Raw genomic sequence first — 16,883 nt, 5'->3', positions numbered from 1 at the left:
GACAAAGGAAGTGGAGGAGTTGAAGGAAATTAGAAGGATAGGAAGATAGATACAGGGAATATTTTTTTTTAATCACAAATGATTTAAATGAAATGAAGAAATGCAGGAAGGTCCTGCTTGTGTTTTTAGTGTGCTCAACCCACAGATGCTGCAAAGTGAGCAACGCCCAGCATGTGTGCACCAGAGTCATTCAGGAAAATCAGGGTTATCGACTCTGGCAGCTACAATTATTTCCATTTGTGTTTTGTTGCAGAGGAATGACATAGCCATGGCAATTACCAAATTCGATCAATTCGACTTTCTCATTGATATTGTTCCAAGAGATGAACTGAAGCCTCCAAAACGCCAGGTGAGAAAAGAACACTGTTACTTCTATTCTTTTATGTATATGGGTGAATTTCCACTGCGGGAGTTTCTGCCTTTATGAGGTGAGCTTCAAATGTAAGTAAAATACATTTATCTGCTGGCTTGCAGCATTTAATGTATTTCAGCTTCTTGGATCTTTTGTGTTTTCTATTGTCAGTGTGGTAAATACTGGTGGTGACTGCTGTTGCCATTTGCCTCTGAGACGCATAATTGAGCCCAAGTTAGAAACCGGAGTTATAGAGTGTGTGTGTGTGTGTGTGTGTGTGTGTGTGTGTGTGTGTGTGTGTGTGTGTGTGTGTGTGTGTGTGTGTGTGTGTGTACTGAAAGCTCCAACAATTGCATAAAACAGAACATGTGATTGTCATTACAGTGATTACAGTTATGTAAGTAACAAGCGTGTGGCTGCATATGGTTGCACCCAGTATTTGCTTGGATAGAGAAGAAAAAATACATACGTTCAAAGTCCATCGTTTTTTTTCCACCGCTGAAGCTCATGAATCTGTTTCATGAAACATTTCTTCTTCAGTATTTGTAATTGCTCTGTTTTAAAGGGCCATAATGACTGCTCACATAGGTGGCAAGAGCACTGGGCAGGAATTTGGGATACCAGACTTCTATTCCCAGCTGTATTCTCTGCCTGCTGAGAAATTTCAGACCAATCATTTCATTGCCTCTGTGTTTCCATTTCTCCATGTTGTAAAATGTGGGTAACAATACCAGTCCCCATGTTAAGCTTTTTAATTTAATGATGAAAAGTAGTGTGTTGGAGCCACGTATATAGATTTTGACCCAAACAATACTTTTGTGTGTGTGTGTGTGTGTGTGTGTAATATATTAGTGTGTGTGTATATATATATATATAAATAACAATTTTTTTTTCTTTTGGCATTTCCTCATCCAAATGTCCAACTGGCAGCACGAGTTAGATCAGGGTGGCCAACCTGTAGCATGTATGCAACAAGTAGCCCAGGCAGCCTCTGTGTGTGGCACAGGGCAGATCAAACACAACAGCAAATAGGGCAGAAAGCAAAGCAGTGGATCAGGCAGAGGAAGGAGATTGGATTGGCACCCAGGGAGGGTGCAGGGCTAATTTGTGGCATGCCTGCCAGAAGGGTCAGCACTCACTAAGTTAGATTATAGAAAATTTAAGCTATTGGCATTTTGCAGTAACAATTCTTTTTAAATTGGAAATTTGTATGAAACCGACTTTGTCATCGTGGCCGAGGGACAAGATTGTTAATAAAGATGATATATAACAAATGTTGTTAATATTACAAATGCAAGAATGTCTAGAAACCCATCCACCTCTTGCATTTTGTCTGGTGGATAAGAAGGAAACATTGCTTCCCATACAAGTACCACAACCTGCATCTTCCTGGGCAGTCGATGCTACTGTAAACATCCTTGACTGGAAGCTGTAAGGTGCTAGAAGGAGCTTTCAGTCGGATGTTTACAGCGGCAGGCTGCCACAGTCATCCGAGTACCAGGCGTGCTTTGAAACTTTTAACAGGTTTGTGCTTTAAGAATCCTTGTTTCTCTGCCTTTCTTGAGACCATGCCAAAAAATGGACCAGGTTCAGGGTAAAGCCTAGTTTCATTACCTCTGAAGGAACAGAGTAACAGATCTAGCTTTCTGCTAGGCCGGTTCATCACATGTTATCTACAAGGTTTATAATTTCCCCTGCTGTTTAAAATAACCTGTTCAGTTAGATAGCTGTTCATCTCATTTCTGTGGTCAGACTGCTGTACCTCTTTCACTGCTAGCTGCATGGTAGACTGAATTAAAGGTGGGTTAATATCCAGTAGCTTATAGCCTTCTAGAACATATCTAGAGTTGCAAGACGAGACTTTGTTCAGTAACTCCTGAAATCAGAAGTTCCTGAACTCTTGACTTCTTTAAAGTGTGCAAAGCTGAAGCAGTCCCTTCCTCTCCGGGTAATTTGGGTCCAGTGCTCTGTAGGTACTATAACAAATGCTTTACTTGTTGCTGGGACCACTTTTGTGATACTTGTGAAGGTTTGAGTTTGCCTCTTAATTGTGGAAAGCGCAAGGTAGCATTTAGAATTTATTGCACTAGCAACTACCCTAGCACCTCCGGAAAAGTCTGCTTGCTTAAGGATAAATCCCTGCAGCCATATTGCATAGGAATTGTTCAGTTGTGCATTGAGCTCGGTGAAGTTTCCCTTCAAATTCAGATTTGGCTCACACACAAAAAATATCTTTGTTTCAGATGCAGAAAACAGCACTTTCAGTACTGATATTAATCTTTGGTTTTGCGCAGTCTTTTATCAAAGTCTTCATGGTGTTGGTAGTGGCCCTTCAAAAGAAGAAAATACACATTTATCCTTTTTTTTGATGACTCCTTGCTATAGGCCCAATCACATACCCTGTCATTTCTGGAAACCTGTGGCTTTCTAGTGAACAAGAAAGTCTATAACACCCACTTCACTCCCAAATGCTACATGGAGTAGTAATAGAGTACCGCTTACTGGAAGGCATTCTTCACGGGAGGAAAAAACATGCAGATAAAAATCGGCAAAGTCCAATTATTACAGTACATATTTGTTGTGAATGATGTGGTCTAAATATACTAGCTCACATGATGAATGTCGTATATGAAAGCATTACGTGCATTCCTTCCTTTCCCTAAGACTTGCTCGCTTATCCCCACATCAGTAAACAGAATACAGTTTCTCCAAAGATAACCTATTATTTACCAAAATAGTGGAACAGATTCTCAGTGGAGCACCCTAGACAGCAGCAATATGGAAGTAATTAAGAATACTAACTTGTGGAGAGGGGGCCTGCATCTCAGGAGACCTGACACAATTGGGAAAACCAGTTAAGCATAAAGGCATAACTAGGCTGTAAGTGAGAACAATCGGTCATTGCCCCAGAGAGGAAGTCGGTCTCTCTCCCAGATGTATTCCTGTTTGATGCTCCCAGGCTTCGATTTTATACAATACTCTGTAGTTCTGTTCAGGTAGGACAGGCAAAACACCTTAAACGTAATAATATTCCAGCCCCCATACCTAAAGGACATTGGGTTGTTGCCTTGCATGTTTAACATTTCTTATGGAAAGAATGCAGTAAGAATAGTATTTATTTATCTAATCCAAAATATAAAATACTTTGGTAGTATGTTACAGCAAATAACAGTAACTGTACACATTCATGTCAGTCTTTCTCAGTGATCCACTACAATAAAGCTTTCTCCTCTGGGTTACATAGCACAAATACCTGTGGAACCACATCAGCGCTTGCTTTGAGATAGGCTTTGCAAAATCTCTGCTGCAGATACACCTGCAGATGTCCGTGAACAGTGCTGAATCAACTAGAAATACATTTTCCAGGAGCAGGAGAGTTATGATGGGTGATTATAACTTATAAAGTAGAGGAAGAATTTTTAGTGGAAAAGCACAAGTCTTATTCAACAACTTTGCAAAGTTGCTGCCTGAAGGATGAAAGCTTGAATTTTTGGCTAAGGCTGCAATCTCTATTTTATCTCTACTGCAGCTAAGATCATTTGACAAGTTAGTGGTGATTACATGGAAGAGTTGGTGGAGAAATGCACTGTTATATTGCTCTGATAACTCAAGCTATGGGCTGAATATAAAAGGCTTCAAATCATACCATGTAACCTGGTTTAAACAGGTTCATATTTTAAAGCCATTTCTGCCTGGAGCACTGCGAAACATTAACCTGCACTGCATGCTTTAGTACGATGGTGAGTTGGTTTAATTCTTGTTCGAGAGCTTAATTAGGAATCCAGAGTGCTGCAGTCCTTGAAACAGGCTCTCTGAGCAGCTTGCTGTGCCAGAACTGCTACAACTGTTCCCTTTGCGTGATTTTTCATGATTGGATGAAGAGAGACGTGACTTTAACCGGTGTACTCTGCTAATAGCAAGAACAGCAGTGAATACGTTCTAACTTCATTGTGAATAGCATGGAGGGTTTATGCTGTAAAAAGCCCAAGGAAGCAGAGTGAAAATAATCCAGTGAATTCACTCACATAGGAAAGGATGTAAAAATAAATCTTGGGTGTTTGGGTCTGTACTTGCCACAGGGTGGGTGGTATTGTTTACTCCCAGATTCAAGCTCAGAAGTTATTTCTTTCTCAGCTAACACGTTTCTTTTGCTTTCTTAGGGAGAAATATGCATAAATGTTTAGGGAGGGTGGAGTGCACTTGCACTTCGATTTTTCTCTGATCTGACTCTGCTTTGCATTGTGTATAAATAAATACATTCAGGATTGATAGTGCTGCCTTCGTACGCTGTCAGGGTATTGAGTCAGCAGTTTTGCATGCTTTCTCCCACATCATCCCTTGCCAGCATGGTCTCACCTTTCCTTTGAAGAAGTCAGCTCATATGAGGGAAGGGGAAGCTCAGGTTCTAGAGGCGATTCGGTCTTTAAACCCTGTTCAAACTGACAACAAAGGTGCCAGTTAGTGTCAGGGATGCAGGCACCTGTCTGCTGGGAACTGCACTCATTTTACATACGCCACTAAGAAGCCATCTGGTGAATTTTTTTCAGTTGCTTTCAGCTTGAGCATGTACTGAACTGGCAGCTTGGAGGGAAAGGTAGCACGTTTCTAAACCCCTCACCATCTGAACTACCCATATCTTGATCTTGTTTCTCTTGAGCATATAAATTGTTTCACGTTAGCATCCTAAATAAGTAATTATAATTTATACTGATTTGTGGGGAGCCTGCGTTTAATACAGGGGAGTCGAGTAAGCTTTAGTAATCTGGAATCTACCATGCCGTAGCATGTGTAAACATCCTACACTCTCAGCTGTGAACTCAAGGTGGCTGGGAGAGGGTTGTTTACGCCTTCTGCCATGGTCTGAACATCTGGAGGAGTGCATTCATTATCAGGTGTAAGAACAGTCTGCTTCTTAGGAGTCAAAGTATGGCTTCCTGAATGCAAGTTCATCTCTGGCTAGTGTAATAGCCAAACGTTTCACTTTGTCGCCTGAAATACCATTAACCAGCATGGTTTCAATGTTCCCAAAGCCATGGTTAGATAAACCTGAACAGGAAAAAGCTGCAGCATTTCCTGCACCTGTAACAAAGAATCATAGCAGGATCTTTAGGTCTTTGATATAATAAATGTTGAGGTTCTTCAATGCCCCCCCACCGGAATCAGATAGTGTGCAATAGCAATGCTTGTCAGAGTCTTTCCAGTTCTGGAAAACTTCTGTTCCCAGATCCATTGGCATATAGATCAGGTTTGTGGTTTTTACTTCCAGTGGTTTAACAGCAAGAGCTAGATTAAGACTGTTCTGCATACAAGCTAAAGAGCAGGCTTCAGAGAGACAGTCTTTGTAAGTCTCTTCCTGGTGCAATTGCAATTAGTTCTGTGCTGAGATAACAGGCCTTGATGGAATTTACTGACAAGCACTGCAGTTGCATGCTTTTTAACTGTGGTAATTGTTTGCTCATTTGCTTCCCATAATGAAATGGGTGATTACTTTGCATTCAGAAGTCTGAAATGCTTTGATTTTGTGTAGCTCAATAAAAGTCTGTGGAAACCCATTATTTCCATTTTGATTTATCATTATGGGGCTGGTTTTGAATTCACTTTCCTCTGGCTTAAACCATTCAGAACCTAACATTAAGGATTCTGTTGCGCTGAGCATGTTTATAAGGATGATAGAGTTTTGTAGTTTAATATTCTTTTCTCCTTACCTTTTTCCTCTCATGCTGCAGGAAGAAGTGCGTCAGGCTGTGACTCCAGCCGAACCTGTCCAGTACTATTTCACTCTTGCTCAGCAGCCTGCTGCAGTACAGGTACAAGGGCAACAGCAAGGACAACAGACCACCACATCTACAACTACCATCCAACCAGGACAGATAATTATTGCTCAGCCTCAGCAGGGGCAGGTCAGTGAGCAAACACAGCTTGAGGGACTTGTGATTTTTCATAGCCAGTTAAATCCTAGATTTCCTTGATCTACACCAAGGCTGTCCAGTTGGTGGCCCATAGGCCATGTACGGTCCTCAAAGGGATAACCTGTGGTCTTCAGGCTTTGGGACTGAGTGCCACTCCTGCCATTACTGTCCTGCTGCTGCTACCAGAGCCTCCAGGCTCCCCTTCCCTCCTCCAGCTTCTGCTTCCTGCCCTTGTCCCTGGAGGCCGGGCAGAGCAGCCTGTGGGTCTAAGGGAGCCTGTGGCTGGGAGAGTTGGAGGGATCTGGAGGCGTTGTTGGGGGGAGAGGGGCATGCAGTGTGCAGCCCAGGAAGCCTCCAGCCACTCCCAAGTTGAATGGCCTGGATCTGCAGTATATAGAAAAAAATCTAGCATGTGTATTTGGCAGGTGCTGTATTTCTTACCTGACATACTCTGCAACTAATTACTTCCTAGCCATTCACTAGGAAAGCTATTGCCATACTATGGGCAAACTGTATTGTAATGTCTCAATTTAAGGTCATCGTGCAACTCCTGAATGAGAGCAAGCAGGGCTACAACAAAGAGTGTTTTCATTTCTTCCAAAATCAAGTTCTGTATTTTTCATGCACAGTTGTGGTGGGGAATTAGCTGTTTGGTCACTTAATCATCCCTTTGTTAATGCAGAATTTTGTCCTAATAATAAAAGGACTGTAGGATAACCATAGGCTGCCTAGTATATCTCCTCTAGGGAGTCGCTAAAGAAACGGGTACATCCTTTATGTATTTTAAAAATAGATTGCATGCACTGGTTTTGTTTTCATGAGGTTTTACAAAATCATCCTGCCACTTAAAAATTTAGCTATCCAAATATATTATGTATTGTGTAACTTGTGAAGGGAGAGGTGCCTCCAGTTAACCAGAGCTCCCAGCAAGTAACATCTCCCAACAACAGCAGAGAACTGGGGTTTTTTTGATGTGGCTGAAAGTCTCTAGAAAACATAGCACTGTCCATCTCCACCTCCCAGATCCAAAGGATAAACCTCTTTTAATGTCATAGTTCTGTATTCATCTCAACTGCTTATTGTAAAATGGTCTGGGAGACCTGGAAATCTATGGACAGACTGTGTACAATGCAAGTCACATGCTTTGCACTGAAGCAGAGATAGTTAAAGCATTTGTATGAGCCTCCTTAATAGGAGAATGATGTTCCCATATTTTCAAAAACAAATGTCGGTCTGTTGCTTCACAGGAGTAAGCTGATCCCTTATTCCAAAGCGAGTGAGGGCAGGTGTGTGACAGATTCTGCCATTTGCATTCAGAAGTGAAGCTGTAATGCATTTTTGTCCTTGAATGGGCACTGTCAATCATGTATATCTCACAGCTTTACTGGCTTTTATTCTTACCCCTGTTTATAAACACATTCTAAAGCTGGAAAGTAGCTGCTGACACTTTGAAAATAAAATATAGTATGTATGACATGGGTGGGCAGTTGAAGAGAGAACATGGAGCCAGCCTAGTTTCTCTGTGTTTAGTAAAAGTTTGTTGCTGTGTTTCTGGTGTTCTAGGTACCAGTGTAGCTTTTTTTTGTCCGTACAACCATCTTTTTTGGAGGAAAGACATTCCAGTGATTATTCCAGTGTCTGACTCCGGAATTGAGAAACCTGGCTTCACGTCCTTGCTGTGCCCCAGGCTTCCTGTGTGGTATTTGCCAAGTCACATAGCCTCCTTGTGGTTCACTTCCCCCATCTGTAAAATGGGCGGAATAGCACGTTGCTGGCATGGGTGTTGTGAGGATAATACATTGGACTGTAAGGTGTCCAGGTACGACAGTAATGAGGGCCAGGTAAGCACCTGAGAGAGATCTTAAGTAATAGCAAAAATGCATGTTTACATCTGCAGATAAGGTTTAGTATTAAACTGTGTAGATTTTGTTGAAAACTAAAATTACCACTTTCTGTTTCTTGGCAGCAGTAGATTTAGAATCCTGGAGATATTCTCTGCTAGCTTTTTACAGCATGGAAGTAGGCCACATTTTAAGCATCAGCACCGGGGGTTATAAAATAAACCCTTGTTACTGGCTTTAGACCTCTGAGGTTCTGCTTCCTCTCAGACCAGGCGGTCAGCGTTCCTTCCTGTCTTTGATTGCAGACTACCCCAGTGACCATGCAGGTTGGCGAGGGTCAGCAGGTACAGATTGTCCAGGCACAGCCCCAAGGACAAACGCAGCAGGCTCAGAGTGGAACTGGGCAGACTATGCAAGTCATGCAGCAGATCATCACCAACACTGGAGAAATCCAGCAAATACCGGTAAGGCTCTACCAGAGAACACAGAACAGTCTAAGGTCCTGGGTCAAACTCTGTTCTGTCAGCACTGTTATAGGACCAGGCATCTGTGTACTTTGATGGTGAGAGAGGAAATGTATTGAGTGGTATTTTTTGGCCCCTCTTCCCACTAGAGAAAAAGTGTATGAATCTGATACGTGGCACAGAGAAAAAAATATAACTTCATTCAGCCTTTTTTTTTTTTTACTGGGGGAAAAATAATTAAGCATGTTTAGGAAGCTGTAAATAAATCTTTACAACATGTGCATTTGTGCACTTGCCGCATAAGTTTGTACTACCAACAGGGTCCTCACCAAGGCATATTTTACCTCTGTTTGCTTGATTCTGCACTTGACCATGAGACAGGTGCTGTCTGTGGCACTGCCACAACAATTAACCCTGACTTTCACAGCACATCTTGTAAAATGTTTTCAGATTACTAGAGGGAAAGTTCTAAAGGAGCAGAAAATGCTTTTATTTTAATTATTAGGCTTTCATATTACCATAGGCCTGGCTGTAGTCCTCAGCATTTGGTCTCTAAACACTAAGAACAGAAGTAAAATTCTGGCATTTGTCCTAAATAAGCCTATAGGTCAAATGGTTGTCATTTTTTTTCCCTCTCTGTAGGCTCTAATCACAACAAAGTTCTTGTCTGGAAAATTTCACGCTCCTAGAAAATCTTCCAGCTCTGTGTGTTTGAACACCAACATACAGGGTTAGACTCGATGACCAAGAGAACCATTTCTAATTGTCTTTGGCTTCATTTACTGAGGCTTTTGTACAGCTGTGGTGAGAACTGTGACCACAGAAGGATCAGTCCCACTTGTCAGGATGAGCAAAGCTTCAGCCTAGTTTAGTTTTAGTAAACATCCCTGCCTTGACGCAGCATTTTAGAAAGATTCATAATTTAGATTTTAAGTGTTTTGAGGTTGAGTTCCCAGCTCTTTCCACTTTCTTTCAGTTCTCAACTACTTGGCTTAAAGTGTAGGGCAGAAAGGAAATATGTTCCAACCAAATGTAGCACCCCCCTTCTCTGCTCTCTCCCCCCCCAGGAGCATCTTTTACTTATGAAGTGTTATTCATGCTCTGCTCAATTAGAGGCCATGTGATCTATAGGAGTTTAGAGCACTCAGTAAAAACAGCCTTCCTAGAATTATGCTCATATAAAATGCACATAATGTTCCCTGTTCTCTGTGTTTCTTCTACACACGCTCTTGGTTTCCTTTCCATATGCATGTCTCTCCAAAGGGTTTGTTCTTAAAATTGTTTGGGAAAGAGATCCTTTATGCTAGTGAGCTTGTTTTATTATAGTTGTGCTTACTAATGTGACTCCAGTTTAGTTGAAACAACTGTTTCATTGCTGAAACTTGGTATTCAGTAGAGACATGTGAAGAGCAAAATTCCCTGCAGGGAAGGGACTTGTGAGATCCTGCCAAGAGATGAGGGAATCTGCGCGACGCTGCAATACATGGCTTTTGCAGTGTTTCACTGAAAATTATTGTTGATCCCCCATATATGTGGATCTCTGGTGGGAGCTTGCCTTGTACGCAAAAGGATAGAGACCTGAGATGCAGTGTTTGTAGGGACGTGTTCCCTCTGGCTTTTCATACTCTTCCTTTTGCAGGGGCCTAAAAGGCATCTCAACTCGACCCTCCTTCAGCTTCTTCCACCTGTCTATAGATGCAAGCCAAATTGCTAAGTGCCCGACCTGCTAGTTTTTAGGATTGCAGCATCAAGCTTAAAACAAATTCAGAGTTGTTCTGATTCTTTTGACATCTGACCGCTCTGTTCTGCATCTTATCTGGACTGAATATTGCTCAGTAGATACTCATGTTCAGGGCTGTTTACATGGTAGATTTGAAACCTACAGGCTTTGACCCCTGCGCGTGCTGCAGTGAACTGACTCTCCTAAGAGGTGGACGTAATAGGTTCTTTCCTGTTTAGAAGGATCACACATACTGAGACTGAGTAATGTGCTGCCTATCACTTTCTGTAGGGTAATGTAAGAGACAAGGCTAGTGCATTCTCTTCTGCAATAATCCACGTGGATCTCAGTACACCATAAGGAAATAAGCTCCAGCATTCTGCTTGTGTAAAAGCCAGTATCCTCTGATGTCCAGCTGAGCAGATAAACAAACCAGTGAAGTTGTGTTGCTTACCTGACATCGTTTGTGCCAAAGAACTGGCATTAGTAAAGTCTCTGGTGCTCAGAGCACCATACACATTGCTCTAGAGGATTCATACTCCTCTTTATCATTGCCAGTGATGTGTTCTGTACACCTTCAAATATAGAACACTGTCCTCTAAGGTCCATCCTCAACACCACGAAGAGATCGACTGCCATCCCTCACCAGACTCATTCCCTGCTAGTTAATCAAGAATGGCCATTATGCAATGATCCTCCAGCATCCCAATAGTATGCTGTTGTACCCTATTGGGATCACTGGAGTGCACCGTCTCAAGCGCTGAGGAGCAGGTAGGTCTCTGCCATCTTCCAAAGACAAAGTGAAGCTCCTCATCATGAGATTTTTTTAAACAGGGCCTTCAGTTATGTCATCTGCAGCATGGTTGTTACACCACTTTTGCTATCCTGCTTTTCTGGATCACCCTATTTAATTTCGGTGCCTTCCTTTTAATGGCTCATTTTCGACACTGATTTCCTCCAGGGCTCAGTTAAGTCACATCCTGTCTCTTGCAACATATACATAAAAACGAATACTATAAAACTTGTAGCACTCTCTGTGTTAAGTTTGAGATGTTCCTCAGAACCCGCTTGCTCCAGTTTTCACATATTTATAACTTTCTGGTAGAAAAAAAAATCTGCATTATTATTTTCTATGCTTGGTGTCATCCCCTGTGTCACAAAGTGGCTCCATTTTTTTCTTCGGCTTTGAGGGAAGGTGGATGGACAAGCCAGAGTAGTTTTGCTTTCAAAACTCAATAACTGAGCATTAACATTTTGAGATGTTCATGTTTGCTGGATTTCAGAGCATTCGTCCCTTTTTTTTTTTTTTGAAGAATCAAAAGCACATTATGAGTATGCTACTTCTGTTTTACCCATTATGTTAGTGCTGTAGTTTAACATCTAAATATCTTTACTGAAATATCTAGAGAACTATTTCCAGTTCTCCCTCCCCCCCACACACACACACAGAAAGGATGTCGATAGATTGGAGAGAGACCAGCGCAGGGCGGTGAAAATAGTTAGACTGAGGGGGATTTAATAGCAGCCTTCAACTCCATGCAGGGAGGTTGCAAAGAGGATGGAGCTGGACTGTTCTCAGCAGTGGCAGATGACAGAATAAGGAGCAATGGGCTCAAGTTGCAGCAAGGGAAGTTGAGGTTAGATATTAGGAAGAACTTTCTGACGAGGAGGGTAGTAAAGCACTGGAACAAGTTACCCGGAGAGGTTGCAAAATCTCCATCCTTGGAGGTTTTTAAGACCCAGCTGGGCAAAGCCTTGGCTGGGATCTAGTTGGGGATGGTCTTGCTTGGAGCAGGGAGTTGGACTAGATGTGACCTCCTGAGCTCCCGTCTAACCTTCGTTTTCTCTGATTCTGTGAAATGTTTATGCTCATGTGGAGCCTTTAACTGCTGTGGAGGTTATTACTTAGAGGCCAATATTGGAGCTCTTAGACAAAACTGGTGAAAGCTGCAGTGTTTGTATAGATTCCAAGACCAATAATTCTTGTTCCAAAAGCTTCCAAGCTTCCCTAGTGAATCCAAATTTTCTTAACCCTATTTCAAAGGAAATATAAAATGCACTTGTATATAGCAAATTAACCACAAGGGAATTAATTTAAATATTCACAAGTCAGTCAGTGGAAAAAGTTATGTTTTTAGTAGTAATATTGATGCAGACCATATACCAGCCTCAGTTAGGTCAAGAGTAAAGTCCTGGGGGAATGTTCTGTGTTAAAAACTTGGATGTCATTTCCTTGCAGTATTCCTGATTCATGTCCGTGTTGTTCCCTCCTTCTCAAGAAGATGAAACGTCATCAAACATACAAAAAAGATGAAAATAATATAATAGCATCATTATTTGCAACCATCTCTGATAGCAGTTTTCTTGTTTTGTAGGAGTCATTTATATGCAAAAGAATTAACTTGATCAGTCATCATACTTGACATGAAAAGTATATGCCCTTGCCTCCAAAGGTCTTTTACCTTGTAGAAAAGGCATGCTACAGTGGCTATTTCAGGTTTAATTAAAATAATTTGAAGTTTCTCTTATTTTCTTTGACAAGATCCATGTAACTATTCATTTAGAGTGCTAATCAGTTCAGCCCTCCAAATATGTTCTATTACCGTGGTTTCTGTTGTGGAAACAAGAAGGCAAGTTTGTGTGTTTCAGGTTACACAATGTCTGTTTTATTTTTCTTCCTTACCCCACTCCCACTTGTTCCTAGGTTCAGTTGAATGCTGGCCAGCTGCAGTACATCCGCTTAGCTCAGCCTGTGTCGGGCACCCAGGTAGTCCAGGGACAGATCCAGACACTTGCAACTAATGCACAGCAGGTACGTACTCCTGTACTAAGGGCCTGATGTTAACTCTTAAACTCATTTGCGTTTCAGTAGGTATGTCCATTTTGGCTTTGTCTGAAAAACCATAAGTATATCCATTTCACACACGTAAAATGGATAGCTGGCCCAGTGCCTCACATGAAACTAATATAGATATACAGAGCTAGAGATGTAGATATAATCTCTTTCTCTTTCTTTTGCAACCCATCATTGACTTGGTTATTAGCCCACATTGGGTGTGCATCAGGTGTTAACCTATAACCCATCTCCTCTATTACAACTGCCTCATCTTTCCATTTCTTTCTCTGGAGCAGTGGTTTTTCAAATGGGGGTACACGTATTCTCGTGGGCAGGAATTGCTTTGCCAAGGGGTTTGTGCCTCAATTTTAGTAATGATGCTGCCGCTTGAGTTTTTGGTATTGGCACTCTGCCTAAGGAATGAAGATGCCGAGACCCATCAGATGTTGTGGGTACATGCAGCAATATTTTTGCAGGTAAAGGGGTACATGGCCAAAGAAGTTTGAAAACCACTATCCTAGGCTTTCAGTGGGAACAGCACTGCTCCGATCAATGCCTGTGCCAGGCTGTTTCATATTCTTGTCACACAGCTGTCACTAAAACATGATTTTTATCCACCTTTAAAGAATGGAAGAACTGTTACCTCTCCCCTCTCTGATCTGCAAGTCTGTGCAGTGCTTATGAAAGTAAAAGTGGAGTTGCTTATGTTTTGTTTTGAATTATTGAATCCTGTCATGCCCTTTATTCTCAATTAGCATTCAGTGTTATGCTATTTTATGTGTGGCTTCATTTCTTTTGTTTAAACTGACATTGCTTAGAACTTGTACAGGAGACTGAAACAGCACAGAAAGATAAATACTTGAGAGATGAGACTTAGATCTCTTTGGTCTGCCATTGACTTGCTGATACGTGACTCTGGGCAAGCTATATAAACTCTTGTGGTGCTTTACCACATTGTAAGGCTTAATTTAAAAGCATCTGGCAAAACTCCAGTGAAAGGGAGGACAAAATACTGTTGTCAACCCTACAAGGAGTTAATAAAATGCTTTTAGTGATGATTGGTGTCTTTTTATTGTAGATCACACAGACAGAAGTCCAGCAAGGACAGCAGCAGTTCAGCCAGTTCACAGATGGACAGGTACGGATCGCAGAGCACGCGGCGATTGACTGCATGTTAATTAGCCAAAGCCCCCAGAAAGTCCAGGGGCTAAGAAATCTCTCAGTCTCAGGCACTGACGTTCTAAGCCTGTGGAAAAGTTAGCTGAAGGAGACTTTCAAAGTATAATCAGGAAAAAGGATTCATAAGAAATGGAACAGAGACTTGCAGTGCATTATCTCACTGCATTGGCTCCATGTTAACTGGGTGATTTGTGAAAAATATGGCAAATCAGCTGCCTAACCTTGCCCTATCTGTATCATCCCAGAGTTTACTGGAAATAGGATGTGATTTTTTTATTCAGATAGAAAGTTTTTAAACCAATAAGGACAAAACTTTGTAGCCTCTCAATATGTCACTGGAAGGCATTCTGTTACTGAACTATTAGAGAGAACAATCTGTCTGTGTGAAGGGAGTTTAGGGAGAAGTTTAGTGTATTGTTTTTAAACTGCATTTAAAATAGACTAAATAATTACCGCAAGTCCTTTGGACTTTGTAAGGGGTAGATTTGCCAAACTTTTGAATCCAGTTTGTTGAAGATGGGAGCAAGTGATATGAAAATTTAGCCTCATTAAACGTCAACATTTAGAAAATGGAGTTTGCTTTTTAAATGGATGTTGACCAAACTGGTAGTGAATGCATAAACAGGAGATGCAAACCAGATAGCAGAAACCACTCAATAAATCAAACTCGGCCATAATCTGGGAAAAGATGTTGAAATGTGTTGGAGGGCTTATGTCTCTCTGTTACTCAAATGAGTTGTGACAGTAGTATTCGGTGCCAGAACAGAAGTGAGTTCTGTCTGCTTAGAGAATCCATGTAATAGGATTTTCAGTCCAAATAACTGAGCAGTAATTTACCTTGAAATATGGACTGCAAAATGAGAATGTTTTAGAAATTACCTGAGCAATCTATCCAGTACTTAAAGAGGTTCAGTTATCAGCAGGAACCTTTCCAATCCTAATCATGTCAGGAATCAAGCTCTAATGGGATTATACAGAGATTGTTTTGTAAAAATAAAGTCTGTCAGATTCAAACAGATTATTAGATATTCACGAAACTCTTTCAGCGTAGAGTCCGTCCCATTTAAGTACTGAATGCCTATCGGCATTTCTGGCCTAATCTGAGGCAGGGAACGTATTTTACTTGCTCTGACAACTGATTTCTACATTAATTTAGACTAAAGGACTAGCACAGGACTTAAAGGGAATGCTTGTTGACTATCCTGATGGCACTAAACTACCTCTTCTCCCCTCCTTTCATCTCTTACAGCAACTCTATCAGATTCAGCAAGTAACCATGCCTGCAGGTCAGGAAATCACCCAGCCCATGTTTATTCAGTCCACCAATCAGACCTCTGATGGACAAACAACACAGGTGACGGGGGACTGAAAAGCTGCACTAGCAAGTATTCTGTGGGTGTGGAAACTGGCTCACACCAGCCTAACTTCTGCCATACCAACCTCGTCTGATGATCACATCCTCTTCTGTGTATCTGTACTTGATATTAAGCCTATAGTAGGCTATAATCTCTGGCACATTATATGCCCTTCTCTGATGGGTATGAGAGAACATCCAACAGAAACTGAAAAGGATGCAATATTTTTTTTTTTTTTTTTTTTTTTTAAGGAAACCAATATTTCAACATATTCCACTGCTTGTTCAAGCCTATGAAACTGAAAATAATTAAGCAAAAAGAAATGTATAGCGTCATATTGGACAATGTAGTCGAACATTTTTTTTTCTCCAGTAAAATTTTTTTAAAGGGTACTGCGTCTTGTTTTCCAAAAGAGCTTTATTCCCAGTATCCTGTTTGTACTCAGCTCTGAATAGAACTAGACAAAGTCATCCCATCCTGTTAGCTCAGTAGGGGTGTGCGTGCGTGTGTTTTGGGAGACTTTCCTCTCCTGCCTCCTTTTTTGGTAAGCTTGAACATTGGATATTTGCAGCTTTTGGAAAAAAAACATTCCTTGTGTTACAAGAAAAGTATTTTCTAAGGACAAAAGAGGCTTTAACTTGGCCTGGTTTATTCCAGAAACACTAAGAGAAATCTGGAAACAAAAAAATGTTGCTAACTGTTGTGATAGTTTGTCAGTGCATGTATTATAAGCTTCATAAAATGCAATAAATTTTCTTTTTAGATAAGTGGTGTTTTTTATTTCTTGCTGTTTGAGTCCATGCAAGTTCCAAAGCACAGCTTAAACTCCCAAGGTATAGCCTCCTATTGAAACTTTTAAGGGTGAGTCCGGGGGGGAAATGGCATATAATGCATTAATTGAAGTCTAGCAAAAAGGGTTTAGTGAGGGAGAGGCTGAATAGGGGTCCTGTTTCCTGGAGATGACCTCAAATGCAAGACGCAGCAACTAATAAGATTGCTGCTTTCACACCGAAACATCTCCAGGCACTCCAAAAACCAAGACAGATGTACAGAAGTTTGTTCATCCACCTCTGAAAGGGAGCAGTTCTTGGGATGGATATACAGTAGGTAGCCGTGCCCAGCAACAATACGCAGCAGCTCACTACAAGAGGTGAAGTTGAAACTGCAACCAGGGTGGGAACACAGGGAGGCAAAATGTGATAGCCTGAGAGTCATTTTGGCCAGGAT

The 16,883-nt window shown here is 41.4% G+C and overlaps 1 protein-coding gene across 3 annotated transcripts in view; it reads left to right on the top strand.

The window, feature by feature from the left end:
• Positions 1-16,423, top strand: part of NFYC (nuclear transcription factor Y subunit gamma) — a 59,861-nt gene extending 43,438 nt beyond the window's left edge. For all 3 annotated transcript variants that reach the window (XM_019487938.2, XM_006274815.4, XM_019487931.2), the window contains 6 exons: positions 254-349; positions 6,079-6,252; positions 8,408-8,566; positions 12,991-13,098; positions 14,201-14,260; positions 15,551-16,423. In XM_019487938.2, coding sequence (XP_019343483.1) covers positions 254-349; positions 6,079-6,252; positions 8,408-8,566; positions 12,991-13,098; positions 14,201-14,260; positions 15,551-15,670 — 717 coding nt within the window. In that variant the 3' untranslated portion in view covers positions 15,671-16,423. The remainder of the gene's footprint in view (positions 1-253; positions 350-6,078; positions 6,253-8,407; positions 8,567-12,990; positions 13,099-14,200; positions 14,261-15,550) is intronic.
• The last annotated feature ends 460 nt before the right edge of the window (positions 16,424-16,883 follow it).

The sequence above is a fragment of the Alligator mississippiensis genome, chromosome 6 (assembly GCF_030867095.1).
Source record: "Alligator mississippiensis isolate rAllMis1 chromosome 6, rAllMis1, whole genome shotgun sequence".
NCBI classification, from domain to species: Eukaryota; Metazoa; Chordata; order Crocodylia; family Alligatoridae; genus Alligator; species Alligator mississippiensis.
Note: the sequence above shows the minus strand (reverse complement) of the source record. Positions and strands in the feature narration are given on the sequence as shown.